Source organism: Passer montanus, unplaced genomic scaffold (assembly GCF_014805655.1).
Source record: "Passer montanus isolate IOZ18808 unplaced genomic scaffold, ASM1480565v1 scaffold176, whole genome shotgun sequence".
Classification (NCBI taxonomy): Eukaryota; Metazoa; Chordata; class Aves; order Passeriformes; family Passeridae; genus Passer; species Passer montanus.
The window spans coordinates 471,515-487,684 of record NW_024364937.1 but is presented as its reverse complement, the minus strand read 5'-3'; the positions used below and the strand labels follow the sequence as shown (position 1 = coordinate 487,684).

At 44.9% G+C, this 16,170-nt stretch overlaps 2 protein-coding genes across 6 annotated transcripts in view; one reads left to right on the top strand and one right to left on the bottom strand.

Moving 5' to 3' along the window:
- Positions 1-2,013, top strand: part of UBAP1 (ubiquitin associated protein 1) — a 34,583-nt gene extending 32,570 nt beyond the window's left edge. For all 5 annotated transcript variants that reach the window (XM_039704478.1, XM_039704480.1, XM_039704475.1 and 2 more), the window contains exon 8: positions 799-2,013. In XM_039704478.1, coding sequence (XP_039560412.1) covers positions 799-939 — 141 coding nt within the window. In that variant the 3' untranslated portion in view covers positions 940-2,013. The remainder of the gene's footprint in view (positions 1-798) is intronic.
- The window catches only part of KIF24 (kinesin family member 24), a 33,175-nt gene continuing 18,524 nt past the window's right edge, over positions 1,520-16,170 (bottom strand). The window contains exons 10-14 of the mRNA XM_039704481.1: positions 14,540-14,611; positions 13,807-13,916; positions 10,279-12,657; positions 9,265-9,358; positions 1,520-7,080 (exon numbers count right to left, since the gene is read on the bottom strand). Coding sequence (XP_039560415.1) covers positions 6,940-7,080; positions 9,265-9,358; positions 10,279-12,657; positions 13,807-13,916; positions 14,540-14,611 — 2,796 coding nt within the window. The 3' untranslated portion in view covers positions 1,520-6,939. The remainder of the gene's footprint in view (positions 7,081-9,264; positions 9,359-10,278; positions 12,658-13,806; positions 13,917-14,539; positions 14,612-16,170) is intronic.

Genomic DNA, 16,170 nt, shown 5'->3' with positions numbered 1-16,170 from the left:
TACCTTCCTGCCTTTCTTGGACAAGTGATAATCTTGTAAACAGAGCAATAGCAGTGCGAGGATGGAAAATAACTGAGTTGGAGAAACCCATTTGCTATTGGCTCAGCCCCAGAATTGGAAATTGCTAATCTCCTGATTGCCCATTTCAACCTGCTTGCTTGTTTGGGATTTTTCCTTCCCCTGGAGTGGAGCAGATGCACTGTAAATGGCAGAGGGTTCGTAAAAGTGAGCAGCTGACTCACTTCTTGCCATTGTATTTTTCAAAGCTCAGGAAGGATTCACAGTTCATGTTGGAAATATTGCATGTACACAGTGGGGTTTGTGCTAATCCCCCAAGTTTGCCCTAGATCTGAGAAGCCAGTTGATAGCAAGGGCTGCTGCACTGTTCCCAAAGTCCAAGTAATTAAAAAAAAAAAAATCGGGTGGAGCAGGAGCTGCTGGATAGGGCAGCAGGGTGCCATTAATCAGTAATTTTTGGGATCCCACGTTGGGCCAGGTTGATAAATAGTCTGCCAGGGTGTGTCTCTCTTAGAAGTATGAGCTTTGGTGCCCTGGTTGAAGAGGATTTTGGAAGTGAAGGATGGCCAGCAGGGGACTGAAGGTCCCTTTGGGCTGCTGTGCCCAGAGCTCTGGTGGCTCTGGTGTGAGCAGACTTTCTCCCAACAGAGCTGGAATGGGCTGTGCTTAGGGAGGAGGAATCCACAGTCATGCTGCTGAAGAAAGGCTCTGTGATAAACCTCCACCAAGCACTGAGCCATCCGCTTTGCTCTGGCAAATAACAGGCTGTCTGTCTTTCAGATCACAGAACTTCTCCAATTAATGAGTCAATTTAAAGAAATGGGGTTTGAACTCAAAGACATTAAGGAGGTCTTATTATTACACAACAACGACCAACACAATGCTTTGGAAGATCTAATGGCCCGTGCAGGAGCCAGCTGAAGACACATTCCTGGATTCTTGGCGTGCAACAGAGCAGGACCAGCCCCGCCACCTTCACATCCAGTGTGATTTGCTCTCAGCGGAAGGAGTCCAGCTTTTTGCCTACAAGGGAGAGTGACTGAGCAAGCCTGCCTGCCTGCATCACTCCAGCATTTCTCTTTCCACTGAGGGCCAACTTTCATTCTTAAATTAAATTTTAAAGTGTCCTTTCCTAAGTTTCCTTTTTCCAGCTTGGCCACGGAAAGTTGAGACTGCCCAGCCTCGACTGGAATTGTACATAGGTAGAGATGGAGTGGTTCCCCCCTCATTGTTGCACTGGAGTTGGACAGAAGTATTAAGTTGGTTCTGAAACTAGGATGCTTTGGTTCTTTGAAGCTGCTTTCATGGTGTCTTGTCTGCTTGTACTGAATTACTTGACTGTGTCACAGTCCAGATTACCTGGTTAAATTTGACCTTTAGTGCAATGGAGTTTTATTTTTTGGTTGAAAGTTAGTCTGTAACTTAGTATAACACTGGTTCAGAAACTGTCACTATGCATAAAGAGAGAACCTTGGGGTTTTTTTTGTCCTCTTGGTTTTTGTTGTTTTACCCATGCATCCAACATTTTGCCAGACACAAGTGTCCAAAGCTGAGTGTAAGTTCCCTTGAAGCAGCTGTGAACTCAACCTGGACCTGCAGCTTGTGTTGGTTCTTAAACCTGAAGGCAGAGAGCTGGGGCTCAGTATTTTTAATCCCCTTGGGCTTGTAGGATATTTAAGACAATGCCCTGCTAGAAAGTCAGTTACTCTTTTTGTTTTAAATAATACACAGTGTGATGCAGGAGATTTCTTTCAAGCACTTTCTTTAAAACAGATATACTCACTGCATTAGTTCCATTTTTCACACTGATATAGAATTACATAATAATATCTAGTACTACAAATCAGGTTTGGGGTTGTTTTTGATAGTTCAAAGTATTACGTTGTACATTGATCAAGTTCTAAATACATTAAATATCAGCAGTCTTGAGGAATCTCTAATTTGCTAAATATTTTGATTCTGCAGAAGAACAACTAATAAAACCCTGAAATATAACTCCCAGTGTCATGGTTCCCATCTCTCATGCTCTTTGGCTTCAGCAGACAGGGACCTTGCTGCGTCCTGCCCGCCCAGGTGCTGCCAGCTCTTGTGGCCATGTGTGAACACTGTTGGGCACAGCAGCCAGAGGTCTCTGGGCTGCAGCTGCAGTGGTAGAAGGTGCTTTGCTTCTCTGTAGCTTATTTTTGTTTTGTGGCAGAACCCCAGCCTAGGGATACAAACTCATGTTAGAGCCTGGAGCTGGAGCACTGGACTGCTGGAGGGCAAAAGGTCTCAGCCCATTGCATCAGTGCAGGTTTTTCAGTAGGAGGGTTCAGCTCATCAGGACTCCAAAGGGGATGGCATTTGTCTCCATTATGTTGTTAACTTTCTATGACCAACACATCTAATTTGGGCCCAATGTGCACTCCTGGAATTCTCTGTGGGGTGCCCAACTGCGTGAATTAAATATTTACTTAAAATTATGCAAGAGAGGGATCTGCTGGCAAGTATCTAGGAGATGTGAAGAGGGATGATGAGGAGGAGCAGGGCAGGTTGCCTTGCACATACCCCATAGCATTGACCTTCACCATTTTCTAGTGGTGGACCTGAAATAAATATTGTCTAAGAAGGACTTCAGCAGCTGCTGCCTCTGGGAGTGCAAGTAATGCCCTGCCCAGCTTTTCTTCCTTCCCAGGTCAGAAATGCAACAGTGAAGTGAGGAAATGGGGTTCCTGATTAATTGGGAAACCTTGAAAACAAAATTCAAACTGCTTTTCCATCACTGCTGAGAGCATTTGGTTGTTGCTTGTTCTGGTTTTCTCAGAATTGCTACCCCAGTGAGTCCCGTCTGGTACCAGACAGTCTGGAAGGGGCAAGAATTCTTTGCCAGCAAAGAAACAACTGTTTAGACCAAACCTCTGAATAAAATAATCTCTGATTGTATTAGTGTGCGGGGGTTTTTTTCACAGTTCCCCTCCAAGGTCTGGCTCTTAACCCCACAGAATAGTCACTCTGCTTTTGGAGCTCTTGTGGAGGTGAGAGCAAGGAGGTGAAGGTGGGAAGTGACAGCTGTGAAGATGCAGGGTCTTATTTCAGAGAGCATGCCCACCCAAGTCTACCCTGGTGACACTGCTCTTGCTTTGGCAGTGATTTAAATCCTTGGGTGTCTGAAGGCATGAAGGGTATTGCTATGTTGGCACCTCAGTGAAGAAAACACCACAGAGTGAGGCGTTTAAGGGGGTGGCTTAGAGAAGAGGAACTGCTGAATGAATGTGTAACAAGGGACCCCATGGGACCAGAGTTCAGTGTTCAGGGTGCTGTGCAGCACTTGTTAATCTGCTACTGCCCAGGCAGAGTTCATTGTGGCTGGGGGGAGGTCCTGCTGGCTGGAGCAAGGCTGGGCTCTGCCCTGCTGCTGGCTGGTGAGAAGATTGGCTGCATCCCTGGTCACACTCACAACTTTGGAGCTTTTCCTTAGGCTGTCAGGTCACGTTGATTTATGTCCCTGCTGTGCCTTTGTCAGAGGTTCTGTCTGAGGTCTGTGTGCCTGGGTGGGAAGGCTGCTGAGAAGCGTAGAGACAGTGCTAAACTGGTGGTTGTACTTTTGGTTGTATTTTCAACAAGAGCATCTTTGAGCTGCCTCCTGCTGGTTCTGGACAGCAGCATCCTGGAAATGGCTCTGGTACTGCAGAGCCCTCCTTCACCCCCAGGGTAGCCGAGGGCTCCCGATCCTGCAGTCCAGCAGCGGGAGCAGCAGCAGCCCCAGTGCCCCAAGGGCTTTTTTTGCCCAGCCTCCTGTCTTCTGTCCCGGATCACAGAGCCAACAGCAACAGCATTCTGTGGCTGCTCTCCAGGCCAGGAAGGGTCAGTCCAGCTGTGGGTCAGGTCCTGAAACTCTCCACACCAACAAGCCCTGTGAAAAGGGGAGCTCGTACAGATTTCCAGCCCCACTTAAATCTTTTGCAGTCGATCGAATGGGCATTTTGATCATGTTTACCTAAAATGATTTTCACCAGAGTTCTGTAGCAAACTGAATTTTATTTTAAATTCTGTCAACTATTGAAATAAAGTATCAAGCTTTTGCTAATAAGCATTAATAGTCATTGTTGCATCTGACTACAAAAGTGAATCCATACTAGTTCTGTGTTTATTTGATGGTACATGGCCAAGCTCTCTAAATCTCTTAGATTGCTTTTATGACACTTTAACGCACATTCAAGTTGGAAGTGAAAATCTTTTGTAGCAGTTGTCAGTGAAATATTAAAATGGTAGGAAGGGGATGACACTTTAAATGTTCATTTAGCACATTTTCACACAAGAATTAAAGCAACATCTAGGTAATAAGCCTCAAAGGGGAGAGAAAAATGTTACCATTTCTGACAACAGCTGGATAGTTTCTGTTGCATATGAGGAACCTAGTGTTGCTATCTTTGGGGTGTGCAGCACTTCAAGCATGTCCATGTTATTGCCAAGGATGGGCTGCTTTTCACAGCCAGATGCTTTATTTTTTTATTTAGGTAAAATCTCACCTTCAGTAGAGGAAATAAAATTTGGAGAATAGACATAATGAAATATTTAAGAAAGGTATAGTCATGTGGATTGGTTGGATAACCCATTTAAAAAAGAGATTGTATCAGACATTGGAAAGTTGTGTGTGGTTGTTGTTTTGATTATTTGTTGTTTTCCAGTGTCCCTGGCTGTTCCTTGAGGGAGCAGATAGTTCCTGCCCTGGGAATTGCTGCTGGGGCTCAGATCTGCCAGACTTGCTTTTTTCACAATAGATCAGATGGGATTCACAGGTGGCTCCAATCTGGCAGCTGACTTCACTCACATCTCCTCTGCTCACAGAAATTTTCGGTCGCTCATCTGTCTTGTCACAACTGTGCCTGCAGATACTGAGGTTAGGACATGGCACTGTGGGTTGTGCAAATGATTCTTATGTGTTGCTTAGGAATATCCAGCTTCTGCAAGACACTCAAAATGTCTGTGAAACATACTTTGCTCACGTGCTTTTTAAAAACCTGAAAGAGTGACCAACCAACACTCATCTCCCAAATGTCAGAGTACATGGAGGGAAAATTTTCCTCCCTTGCACTGTTTCTGACTGGGTATCACATTTGCCTGTGTCTTGTGCACACATCCTACAGTCTGACCTTTTCTTTGGTTTCAAATAGACTTGCCAAACTCCTCAGCTGCTCCCTGACACCAGTTTTTGCAGCATGCTCGCTCAGAATGTGCTGGGGAAATTAAGTGCCCGCAGCTAATTTATCCTGTCAGGAGGACTATCCAACTGCCCTGTATTCCCCTCACCTTACTCACAGGTAAGCTCTCCCTGGCCCCAGGAAGTGCAGGGAATTGGTGGTTTGAAACACTTGCTCCTCCCTGCGTGGCTGCTGCAGAGTGCTGATCTCCCACTGCTTTACAGCTCTCTGGTGGCTGTTGGGCACCACTGCTCTGTGCCATGCAGAAATACCAAGAGTCTTGCTCCTGGATGCCTCAGCTCCCTGGGTGAGTGAGGGAGGCTTCTGACCCAGGTTCAGGGGACTTGCTGCTGGTGACCAGGACACAGGAAACACTTTGAGAGCCATAACCTCAGACCCCAAAGAAACTGCTCTCTGCTCCACAGAGAAATATAATCTCAGCTGCAAGATGGAGACTAACCAGTGCTAAAAGCAACTCAGCAGTCAGGGCAGTGATGTGGGATTTGCTTCTGTTCCCCAGGCCTACGCTGGGTGACATTCCTGGGAGTGTTTGCACCAAATATGCATCCCAGAGTGTCACTGCAATTATTGTCCTGCAGCTCAGCCCAACCTGGGCTCCTCAGGGAGGCTGCGCAGGCAGGCAGCAAAACCCAGAACTGGTCAAACAGCAGTGTTCCATTCCCCTTGGCATTTCTGGCTACTGAGCAGGCTTTCAACAACCTACCACAGGCATTACTGAGGAGACACAGAGACAGATGAATGTGCTGCGACAGCCCTGATGTTGGAGTGGGAGCGCTCACAGCGTGTTGTCAGCAAGCGTGTCTCAAGGTCACTTGTGCCTTCAAAGCAAGTGGACTGGCTTTGTGGTTCAGTTATGATGCATGCAGCACCAGGGCTCCAGCTGATGTCTCCGCAGCTCTTGGTTCAAGTAACAGTTTCACATAACAGTGCTTCTGGCAGCCCAGTGCCTCCAAGCAGACCCTGTTTTCATGTGAGAAATCTGTTCAGCCCTGCTCAGTGCAGGCATTAGACGTGGTGTGCTGCATGTACAGCTGCTGGCATCTTCCTCTGGGCACCAGCATGAAACCCATGTGCTTATAAACATGCCAGATGGAATCTTTGGTAGGAAGTCCCTGCTAAACCACTCCTTACCCCTTAACTTAAAGCCACCTCTTTCAGGAGTTCTGGAGGATTCATCCCAAGCACTAATTCAGCAATAGGCTTCCTTCCGAAACTGACAGCACTTCACACACCCTGCCTTGACTTCCAAATACTTAAGGTCCAGACAGCTTAGTGTAACAATTCCTGGCTCCTCTCTCTTTCCTGGGTTTTGTTTGCAAAGACTTTTCTAGGTAGCTTTTGAGCATTTCTGTTTTGACCTGTATCTGGCTTCAAAGTTGTTTCCCTTACTTGGCAATACAGGATTGCCTTCAACACGTGAGAAGCTCCTATGATACATTAACACAACTTGCCTGCTACTTGGTGAGATATTTAAAGGCTGCTGAATTGTTACTGCTCAGAATGTGGCTTACTGGTATTAATGAAATACAAAGCTTATGGTGCCAATTAGTCATCTCTCATTTACTCAGAATTCTCTCCATCCTTATATAAAACACACACTAGTCACAAACATCAGACCAAACACTATCCCCTACCAACCGCACTCTGCAGCACCAAGTGTAGCAAAGTGCTGGCTGGGGTTTCCTGTAGCTGCTCCAGTGCACGTGTAAGCAAAGCAGGTCTATACTGGTGGACGTGTTTGCAGTGATTTGTCAGTGCCCGGGGAGACGGAACAGAGCTGAAGCTGGGCTCGCATTGTTTGGACACACTTTGACTTCAGCACCAAGATTTCATCCAGCATGGCCATGAAGTTCTGAAAATCCTGGCGAGGAAGGCACAAGGAAACAGTAGGGAACAGTATCAGCAGGTTGAAAAAAACAGCATATTTTTTACACTGCAGCAGAATGTAAAAGCATTCTGCAGAGTAGTAGATTAAATCAGCATTTCCTTATTAAAATCACAGCCCTCACAGACAAAGGTCAGTGCCTCTAAATACCAAGGTTCACTGACTCTGGTAGTTTTATCTGTTAGTGAAATTACAGCTTATGTAGTGGCTTAAAAATAAAAATAAAGCAGCTGCTGTAGCTCTTCTACTCTGGTTAGCTTTTCAAAGGTTTGGTGCTGGGACTGGTCTCCTGGTTTTACCATGTACTGAACTCTGTTCCTGACACCTGTCATGTTGGATTTATCAATTATGAAAATAAATGGTGAGTTAGACCACTGTGGATCAGACATTATAGCCCAATCTTGAGAGATGCAAGGGATTTATTTCCCATCAGGTCATGGGGCCACGGCTGCAGGTCTGCCATGAGCAATACCAGCACCATATCCAGCCTCAGCCTAGGGAACTCTACCTTTCATAGCCACACTGATAAAAACCAGTATGGAACTGTGATTCAAACTGGAGTTTTAATCCTTTTTTAAGTAGGGCTGTATTAGTAAGAGCACTTGGACATGCTCTTCTCTCCAGCTGAGAGAGTTTGGTGCCTTTGTTCCCAGGTCTGTGCCTGAGAAGCTGGGAGGTGTCAGCATCCTCAGGGCTGGGAAATTCAGCTGCTGTGTATGAAAATCAGTCATGAAAAAGCTTATTTGGCAGTACTCCAGCTGTATCTCCTGCACTGTGTCTCTGTCCTGCAGGGAAATCAGGACAGCTATGAAGACTAACCCAGCTGCTGTGGCATATTTTTCTTAAGCACTTTAAATATTGCTTTGTTCAGTGTGTGTCTGGTCTTAACAGGAGCTTCTCCTGCAGCCAAAGTTTCACGGCTGGAGAAGTTGAAACTATCTGCAAATGGAAGGAGAGAAGCTGATGCATGAAGCCCAAGCACATTTCATTAAAAAATGGTCATGCTGTGAAATAAAACTACAGGGTATGTTATTCACATACTGCTGGGAGGCCTGGCAAGCTTGTAAAAATTCTGCTAGCCAGAAAATAACTGCTTGCTGTAAGGGGCAAATAAATGCAGGGAGAGAGCTAGTGTCCAGTGACTAACAGACTTAACAAGAACAATCTCAGAAGATTAAAAAAAATTAAGAAGATGAAAGATAGCTTTGTTTCACTGCATTGTCTGCCATAAAACAAATACAGTTTATGTCTCCTGTGCTGCTTTGTGAACTGTATGTTATCTGTAAAGCAGCATGTGCATCTTGAAATCACAGTGAATAAGCCACATGGTGGCCTCACTCCAAAGTCCCTGAGGGAAGAGTCCCTGTACTTCAGGATCTGAACTGTGATATGAGTTGAAGTGGTTTGACAACACAATGCAGCAATGGAGCTTGGCTTTACTGAGAAGGTGAGGAAACTGGGAAGGCAGGAGTTCTCACTGGAAAATGTTCATAGTCTGGATTTTCACATAGGTGTGACAGGCATCTGTTGGGATACAGGCGAAACAGACAACTGGGATTGCCTAGCTAGCAGTGGGGCCATGCAGGTGCCAGTTTTTAGGTCTAGGGTACACCACTGTCATCTGAGGCAAAGACAAGCCAGGAAACACTTGAGTAACCAAAGCCAAGAGTGTGTGAGGCACAAGTCACAGTGGTCAGAACACTGGACTAAGCCAGGCTCAGGTTGGTGGCACACCTGCAGTGTGATAGGCAAAGAGGCTCCCAGAAGGAAGAGCCAAATCCCACCAGTGTCCTGCCCTAGGGGTGTGCTCTGTTTTATTGTATTGGCTTACTTGTCCCAGCCTGCAAGAGCAAAATCATCACAGGGACAGATGGCGTGTCTGGTGCAGTCTGCCCCGAGATGCGAGATAAGGGAAGGCTCTCTTATTAGAGACAAGGGCTTCAGGGTTGGCCCATCCATCTCCTGCTCCCCAAGGGCCTGTCACAGTGGAGACTGGCAAACACAGCAGGCACTGAAAATGAGAGGCCTCTCCCAGGACTAAGGCCTTGGAGAAGGGCTTGAACTGACAAGGAACATCACATCACCAATTCAAGTTAATAATCTCTAGGATTAATTTGTGCAGGCTCAGTGGGCACCAAAACCATAATTTGAAACACTTACCATTGCTGACATCTGATTTATCAAGCACTCCTCTTTGAAGCACAGGTGTGCCAGTTCATCCAGCTGCTGCTGATGAGCACGAATTACAGTCTTTCTGATTAACAAAAAACACACGCTGGTTACACAGCCTGTAGTGTAATCACTGCTTGTGATCACAGCTGGCCTCAATAAACCTTCAAGAAAGAGGAATACCCCAGAGGAAGCCTTGCTGTCCTGTGTCCCTGGCACTCAGGAAGGGCACACCAGTGCTCTGTGAAGTGCAGTGGACTGCACTGGTGTGGGCTTCAGGATGAACTGGGTGACTGAGGGCTGCTCACAGAGGAGTGACCACAGCCCTTCCTTAGCACAGGCAGCACACAACTGCTCTTCACTGTAGGAGAATCAAGGAGCACAACAATCGTCTAATTAATAGGTGAAATGGTTTATGGCCATAAGCCTGTAAGTAATTCCAGTGAGAAACAGGCTGAGCAGGAAGGCTCAGTGCTGCTGTTGATTCCTCTGAGCAAGTTTCACCAACCAACAATGTATTTTCAGTCAAGGGAATGCAGTCCAGTCCCTGGGAGCTGACAATGGCAGCTCAGAGTACTCAGAAACTTTATATCTACATCTTCAGTGACTGCTCAGCTGCTCTAGCAGCATTTCTTTTCATTGATGGAACAGCTATAACCTGATTCTTGATGGAAGGTTTTGATATATTTTAGGTACTTTACAGCTTATAGTAAGCCAGTTAATTACTGAGAACTGCAGTTTGTATTATAATATTTATTCCTCTAGCATTATCCTAGAAGCTCTAATATAATAATTGGCTTCCTGTGAGATTTTAAAATATCACTAAATAAAAGCAACCATATTTTTTAAAGATAATTACTATAAATTATGATTAATCTTATAATTGTTTAATAGAACGATTAACCATTGGTTTATGAAATAGGTATGACATACAAAAAAAGGAAATGTATCACACATCCAGATTTTCTAACCTTCACTACAAACTTCATTATGAGCAAGACTTACTGTGCCTTTTCTAGGGCGTCCCTCTGCCATTTCCCCATCTCTGATGCAGCACTTGGAGAACTGCTGCTGGACACGTGTGAGGGGCACTTTGCATTTGCTATTGGCTTATTATCTTTGGTTGCAAATCCTGCATCTGCAGCAAAAGTCTCTTGTGTAAAAATACTCTGCTTTGACTTGCTTTTCAGCAACTCTGTCTCCTCATGGCCAAACGATGACTTGGCAGGGTCTTCAAAATGGGTGAGATCCTCATTCCTCAGCCCTGGCTTGGGCTGCAGCTGCCAGCAGCTCTCCTGAGAGGGGGACTGGGGTGCATAGCTCTTTTCAGCATTTATTTCCTCAGCACGGGCCCCTTGACTTGAGTTAGACTTCCCTGAATTACCAGCACTGTTATGCTGATTACCATCAGCACCACACCACCTGCCTCCCGAGTGTTCTTTGAAGGGGGAGTCACTGCAAAGCCCCACACCCTCTTTCTCTGGCCTGGCGAGGGCAGATCCAGCTGCGGATCCAGCTGTGGATCCAGCTGCAGATGTTTCTGTCGGGTCATGTCCAACAAACAAACTGCGCCGGACTCCCTGCTTGGATAAAACCGGTTCCAGGTGGCAGCAGCACGGCTTCACACGGCCACAGGTGGGTGGGAGATTCTTGTTTGTGTCTCGAGAGGAGTCCAGCAGGGCACAGAGGCTTCCCGCGTGGCCAAGCTGCTCCACCAGCTCCAGCATGCTGTCGGTCAGAGATCTGCTCCTGGTGCACTGCCAGCCCTCAGCCTCAAACCTGCTCTGGGCGTCACTGTCGGGCACCTGCTTCTCACCATGGGGCTTCTCTTGGTTGGAAGATGCTTTCTCTATTTCAGTTGTGTCCTCACCATCAGGAGGCGACACCAGGAGCGGGGTCGTGAGCTCGGAGGTGAATTCTGAGGAACAACTGGAAGAAACAGACTGGCTGACTTCATTTTTTCGAACTTTCCATTTTACACCTCCTCCTGTAAGGCCAGCCTTTTTAGCCAAAGTGGATTCTTCCTTCTCATGCTGGAGATCAAACTCTTTGCACTCTGGAGTTCCTGATTTCAATACAGGAGATACATATGGGGTTGAAGTATCCTTTTCTGGAGTTAAGGTGCCTTCACTGGAGTAAACAAGACTTCTGTGTTTGGACTTGTACTCTTTGTGTTCAGCTAGGAAGTCCTTGCCATTTCTCCAGCTGCAAGCAGGATCTTCCTGCAGGCAGTAAGGTTTTTCTGCAGTATTGCTTGGAGGGAATTCAACAGCTAAGTCATGGCTCCAGTCTGCAGTAGTTTTGCTGCAGCCTGAATTTTTAGTGGATTCTTCTGCCTCTGAGCTACCCTCACTACAATCCCAGTTGTCATCTAATCCATGATCTTCCATGGGTGTTGCATATTCAAAAAATAAATCCTGCCGCTTTTGGCCTTTTTGCTCTTCTTCAGTTCCTTGCTCTCTTTCATGAAGGAAAAATGAATGTTGACTGGATTTGTTGCTATTTCCTCTTTTCACACTCTTTTGACTACAAACAGGTGAGAAAGAATCTTCACTGAAATCACTGTCATCCAGATCTTCCAGCTGTACCCACTCTTTGCTCTGCCCTTCAGTTGGAGTAAGGCTCAGCTCCTGCTTCACTTGAATCTCCTCAGGCTTGTACTGCATTAGAAACCTCTCAAGGGGTTGATAGTTCAATTTTTGCTTTAGAATAGGGGGTTGCTGAAACTGCTGGTGATAAAGACGTAAATGCTCTTCCCTTTCCTTCTGATATGAAGGCAGATATGTCCACGGTTCAACAGACTGTTTAGCAAAAGTATTTCCCCATTCCTGTTTGCTGTTGGAGGGAAGATTGCCATCTCCAAAGGAATTATCTTCACTAGAAACGAGTTGTTTCTGAAGAGGTTGCATTATCTGGACTTTCTGGCACTGGACAGGTGTTCTGTTTTGCATATACTTGTCTTGCTGGCCACTCTCTTCTGTTTCTGCTGTGGCAATGAAATCCTCCGCTGAGGAGCTCTTTTCAGAGAGGGGGGATAGATAATTTTTCTTCAGGGGATGTGTTATTTGTAGGACTCCCTTAACTGGGGTGGTGTGGTGGAAGCAGGGACTGGTGGTATTTTCTGTGTAGGCATGTTCTTTGTCAGTTCCCTTGGGGGTAGAGGTAAGAGGGACACCAGGTGGCTGGAGTGTTGCAGGATATGCCTTTGGTTTTGTAGCACTTGAGGGATGCTGTAGGCCTAGCTTCACTTTCTTTGGAGAGCTCTTTTCCCCAGGTGGCAAAAAGGGAGTGCCTTGGATATTTTTTGGAGATACATTTCCAGCTCTGCGACGCCTTTTTGTGACAGGGGTGGGATATCTAGTCCCTTTCTTCAGCTCTTTGACCCTGCAAAAAAGAGGCTGGATTTAGAAGATGTCATGCTTTCAGATAAATAACAGCATCTTCAGAACAAATTCATGCTTTCATATACTAAGACTGAATATTAAATTCAACATCATGACTTGTTTTCTGTCTGTGATTCTTCAGAGGTATCAAAATCCTTTTGCTAAAATGCCTGGACTTTTGGAAAAATCTATAGCAGTCTTTTTAAGCTCTTCCTTGAGCAGTGCATAACAGGTCATGCTCAAGTGAGTGGAAATGGCCTCAGTTTCAGTGTGAGTGCATTTCCACACATCAAAATGCAGCAGAACCAGCTGGTATTCTCCACAGCACATCACAGAGTCCCACAAGGCTCAAAGTAGGACTTTTGAAGTAGTTGCAGTGAGGCTTCTTGCCTCAGGTGATGTGCACAGGGCTGCACTGCTCCTAGATCAGACTCAGCAGCACAGCTGTGAAGAGCTGCTTAACTGGTATCCCTTTCCCCTACCACCCTTTCCCCTACCACCTCCCTCTGCTCCTCTTGCCCCTCAAGTTGTCTCTTGTTCTTTTAAGACCAGCATTGCACATCTTGTGATTTAATTCCCGCTCTGTAGGAGGGAGGATGAAGGCCTTGCACACATTCTAAGTAGAATCAAAATACAAAACTAAGTCAAACCTGTTGATTGCCCTGCAGTTTAGCAAAAGTATTTCCCCATATAGTAGCACATAGTGATATTTTCATCGCCGAAAGCGGCCATCAGAAAGTACTTACAAGACCCAAAAAAATTTAAGGCAAAATATAAGAGTTGGAATAAGTAACGATTTTATCAGCTTTTTAAAGATTCTGTTTCTTGCCTAAATTGATATTTTCAGTTCAACTATAACAAAATGTAATGGCAAACATCATTGCAGTTTAGCAAAAGTATTTCCCCATATAGTAGCACATAGTGATATTTTCATCGCCGAAAGCAGCCAGTGCTTTCAAGACACAAAAAAATTTAAGACAAAATATAAGAGTTGGAATAAAGTAACGATTTTATCAGGTTTTTAAAGATTCTGTTTCTTGCCTAAATCGACATTTTCAGTTCAACTATACTAAAATGTAATGACAAACATCACGCATTACTTTTTACTTTGTGATTTTCACCCTGGCAAGAACTGAGTTTCACCTCCTACCTGTCAGCATATCGCAGAGTGTTCAGGGTGTGCTCTGCAGCAAGGTGGCTCGGTGAAACATTGGCTATCATACATGTCTTGGAATTGCCAATGAAAGAGTCTTTTAGCACCTAGGGTTTGAAGGAAAAAGAAATTGCATTCATCCTGTAAATTAGCAACATCTACAGAAGAAATTCAACATGAGCTAGAGGCTTATTAATTTTTCGGATAAATGTAGTCCCATCTCAGTTTTTCTTGCCTTTATTTGTTTATAGTTTAAAATGAATACAAGTATTAATTAGGGCTCCAAACAAGCCCTTGTTCCAGACGTCTCAAGGGTGCCAATATGGTTTGAGAATAAAGCAGCTGTTACAGCTGAAGTCAAGAAATATTGATGAAAGCTCCAAGGACAGTAAAGGAATAGAAGATGCAAGATTGTTTTCAGACTGTGGGGAGATGGATGGTAACTCTGTATGAGTCTGGACAGTGGTGTTTGGGGTTTTGTTTGGTTTCACCTCTTGGCTTGTTTCTTTTTTTCCCATGCCAGTCCCCTTTGTTGGCTGGGGGAAATTGGCAGTTGGCTTTAATTCTGTGCTTACATTTAAAATCAAAATTTGCAAAAGCTGTGCATTTCCTCTCTTCCTCAAGAGAGGAAGCAGTTACTGAACTATGCCATTTATTTATTTATTTGATTTTCTGCTTATTTTTGTCCTCAGCAGGGAAACCTCTCCTCCTGCCTTTCTGCTCCTTTTACCTGAGTTAACTTGCTTTGCCGGAAAGGAGTATGCACTTGTTCCTGATCCAACGCCCGAATGCATTCCTTTAGCTACCAAAAGAAATTAAAAACAGAAGGGGAAAACAGATCAGTCATGCACTGGCAAGGAACTGAACGGCATCAAACCAAGCCTACCCAGGTCCTGTGTCACTTTGACTCCTACAATGTGCTGTCCCTTGCAAGGTCAATTTGTGCCCTTCCTGATGGCTCCACGGGCGGCACCAGATGCAAGGAGCAAGCACAAACATTTAGCACACATGGAGCTCCACAGAGCTGCTGCCTGCACTACATCTAGTTCGTCTGAAGCCAGACTGGGTGTAGCCTAGGCTATGCTGCAGCTTGCAGGGCAGGTGTACCCAAAGGACAGAGCTTTTTGAGCTTTTTTCTTTCTTCTGGAGAGAGCAGATTACGGTATTGTCATGATGATACTGCCATCAAGGATTTACAGTCATTCTACATTCTACAAACTCCCAATGAAAATGACATTTATTTCTTATTTTTACAGCATTTTATCAAAAATTGTACCTGTAAAAAGTAAGAGATCAAACTATTGTAATTCTTTAGTCTGGCTCTCATGGTTGCAGTGTCTGAAAGTCTTCCACATGAAAATCACATAATATTCAAACCAGCAGCAGACTTCAGATCTCATGAGTTAAAAGGTCTGAAGAGAGAATTATGATCATTGAGGCCAAAGCTAGGCTTTACAGACTGCAGGTTACGAAGATTTACCCAAAGCTGCTTTTTATATTTGATTCAGTTACTACTTGTAGACTGTCCAGGTATCTTCTTAGTTTCACACAATACCAAAAATGTACAGACTCTGATTTTACAGTTTCTTTTAAAAGAATTTCATGGGCTTAGGATTCTTTGGAATCACAGAATTGTTTAGGCTGGGGCTTAGACCTTCAAGATCAGACTTCTTTCTATAGAGAAAGAAGTCATGACACAGTTATTCACCAGCAAGTACTCAAGAAAGCATGAAGTACAGAAACACATTCACTTCACAGGCTACCTCCCCAGCACAAATACTAATATTCCAGTGCAGGAAGGGCCTCTATGCAAAAGAGCATCTACATTCCCCAAGCCACCTCCTATTTACAACAAACTAAGAGGTACAGCTGCGTGCAGACCTCTGCACTGCTGGCTCATACCCTGGAACCTGTATCACCCTCAGCCTCGCTTAGAGAAGCCCCCAGTCACCACTGAGCTCCTCCTGTTTGCATTACAGGAGGTGCAAACCTTTCTGCAGCATTTACACTTACAGGCACTTCTGCTTTATCATAGATGGCATTTTTCTGCTCCTTTGTCCCTCTTTGCCTGACTAAGGACACTTACAAAGACAGTTTGCCTCAGGAGTGCACTTCTTCCTGTTCCTTTCTCCCCACACATAAATTGATAGTTTTTATGTTCTTAAGTCCTTTATTCCTGATTTGAAAGAGAAGTCTAAGTGGTAAAAATAACTGGCAGGAACAGATGTGCTTTTATGAAACAAACACGGCAATTCCAAGCCAGTATTCTTTAGAAGGGACAAAACCTTCTATATTAAATATGGGTCACTTACACTACACCTAACATTGTCCATGCTATGTTTATCTGTCTAGCAGTAAGAA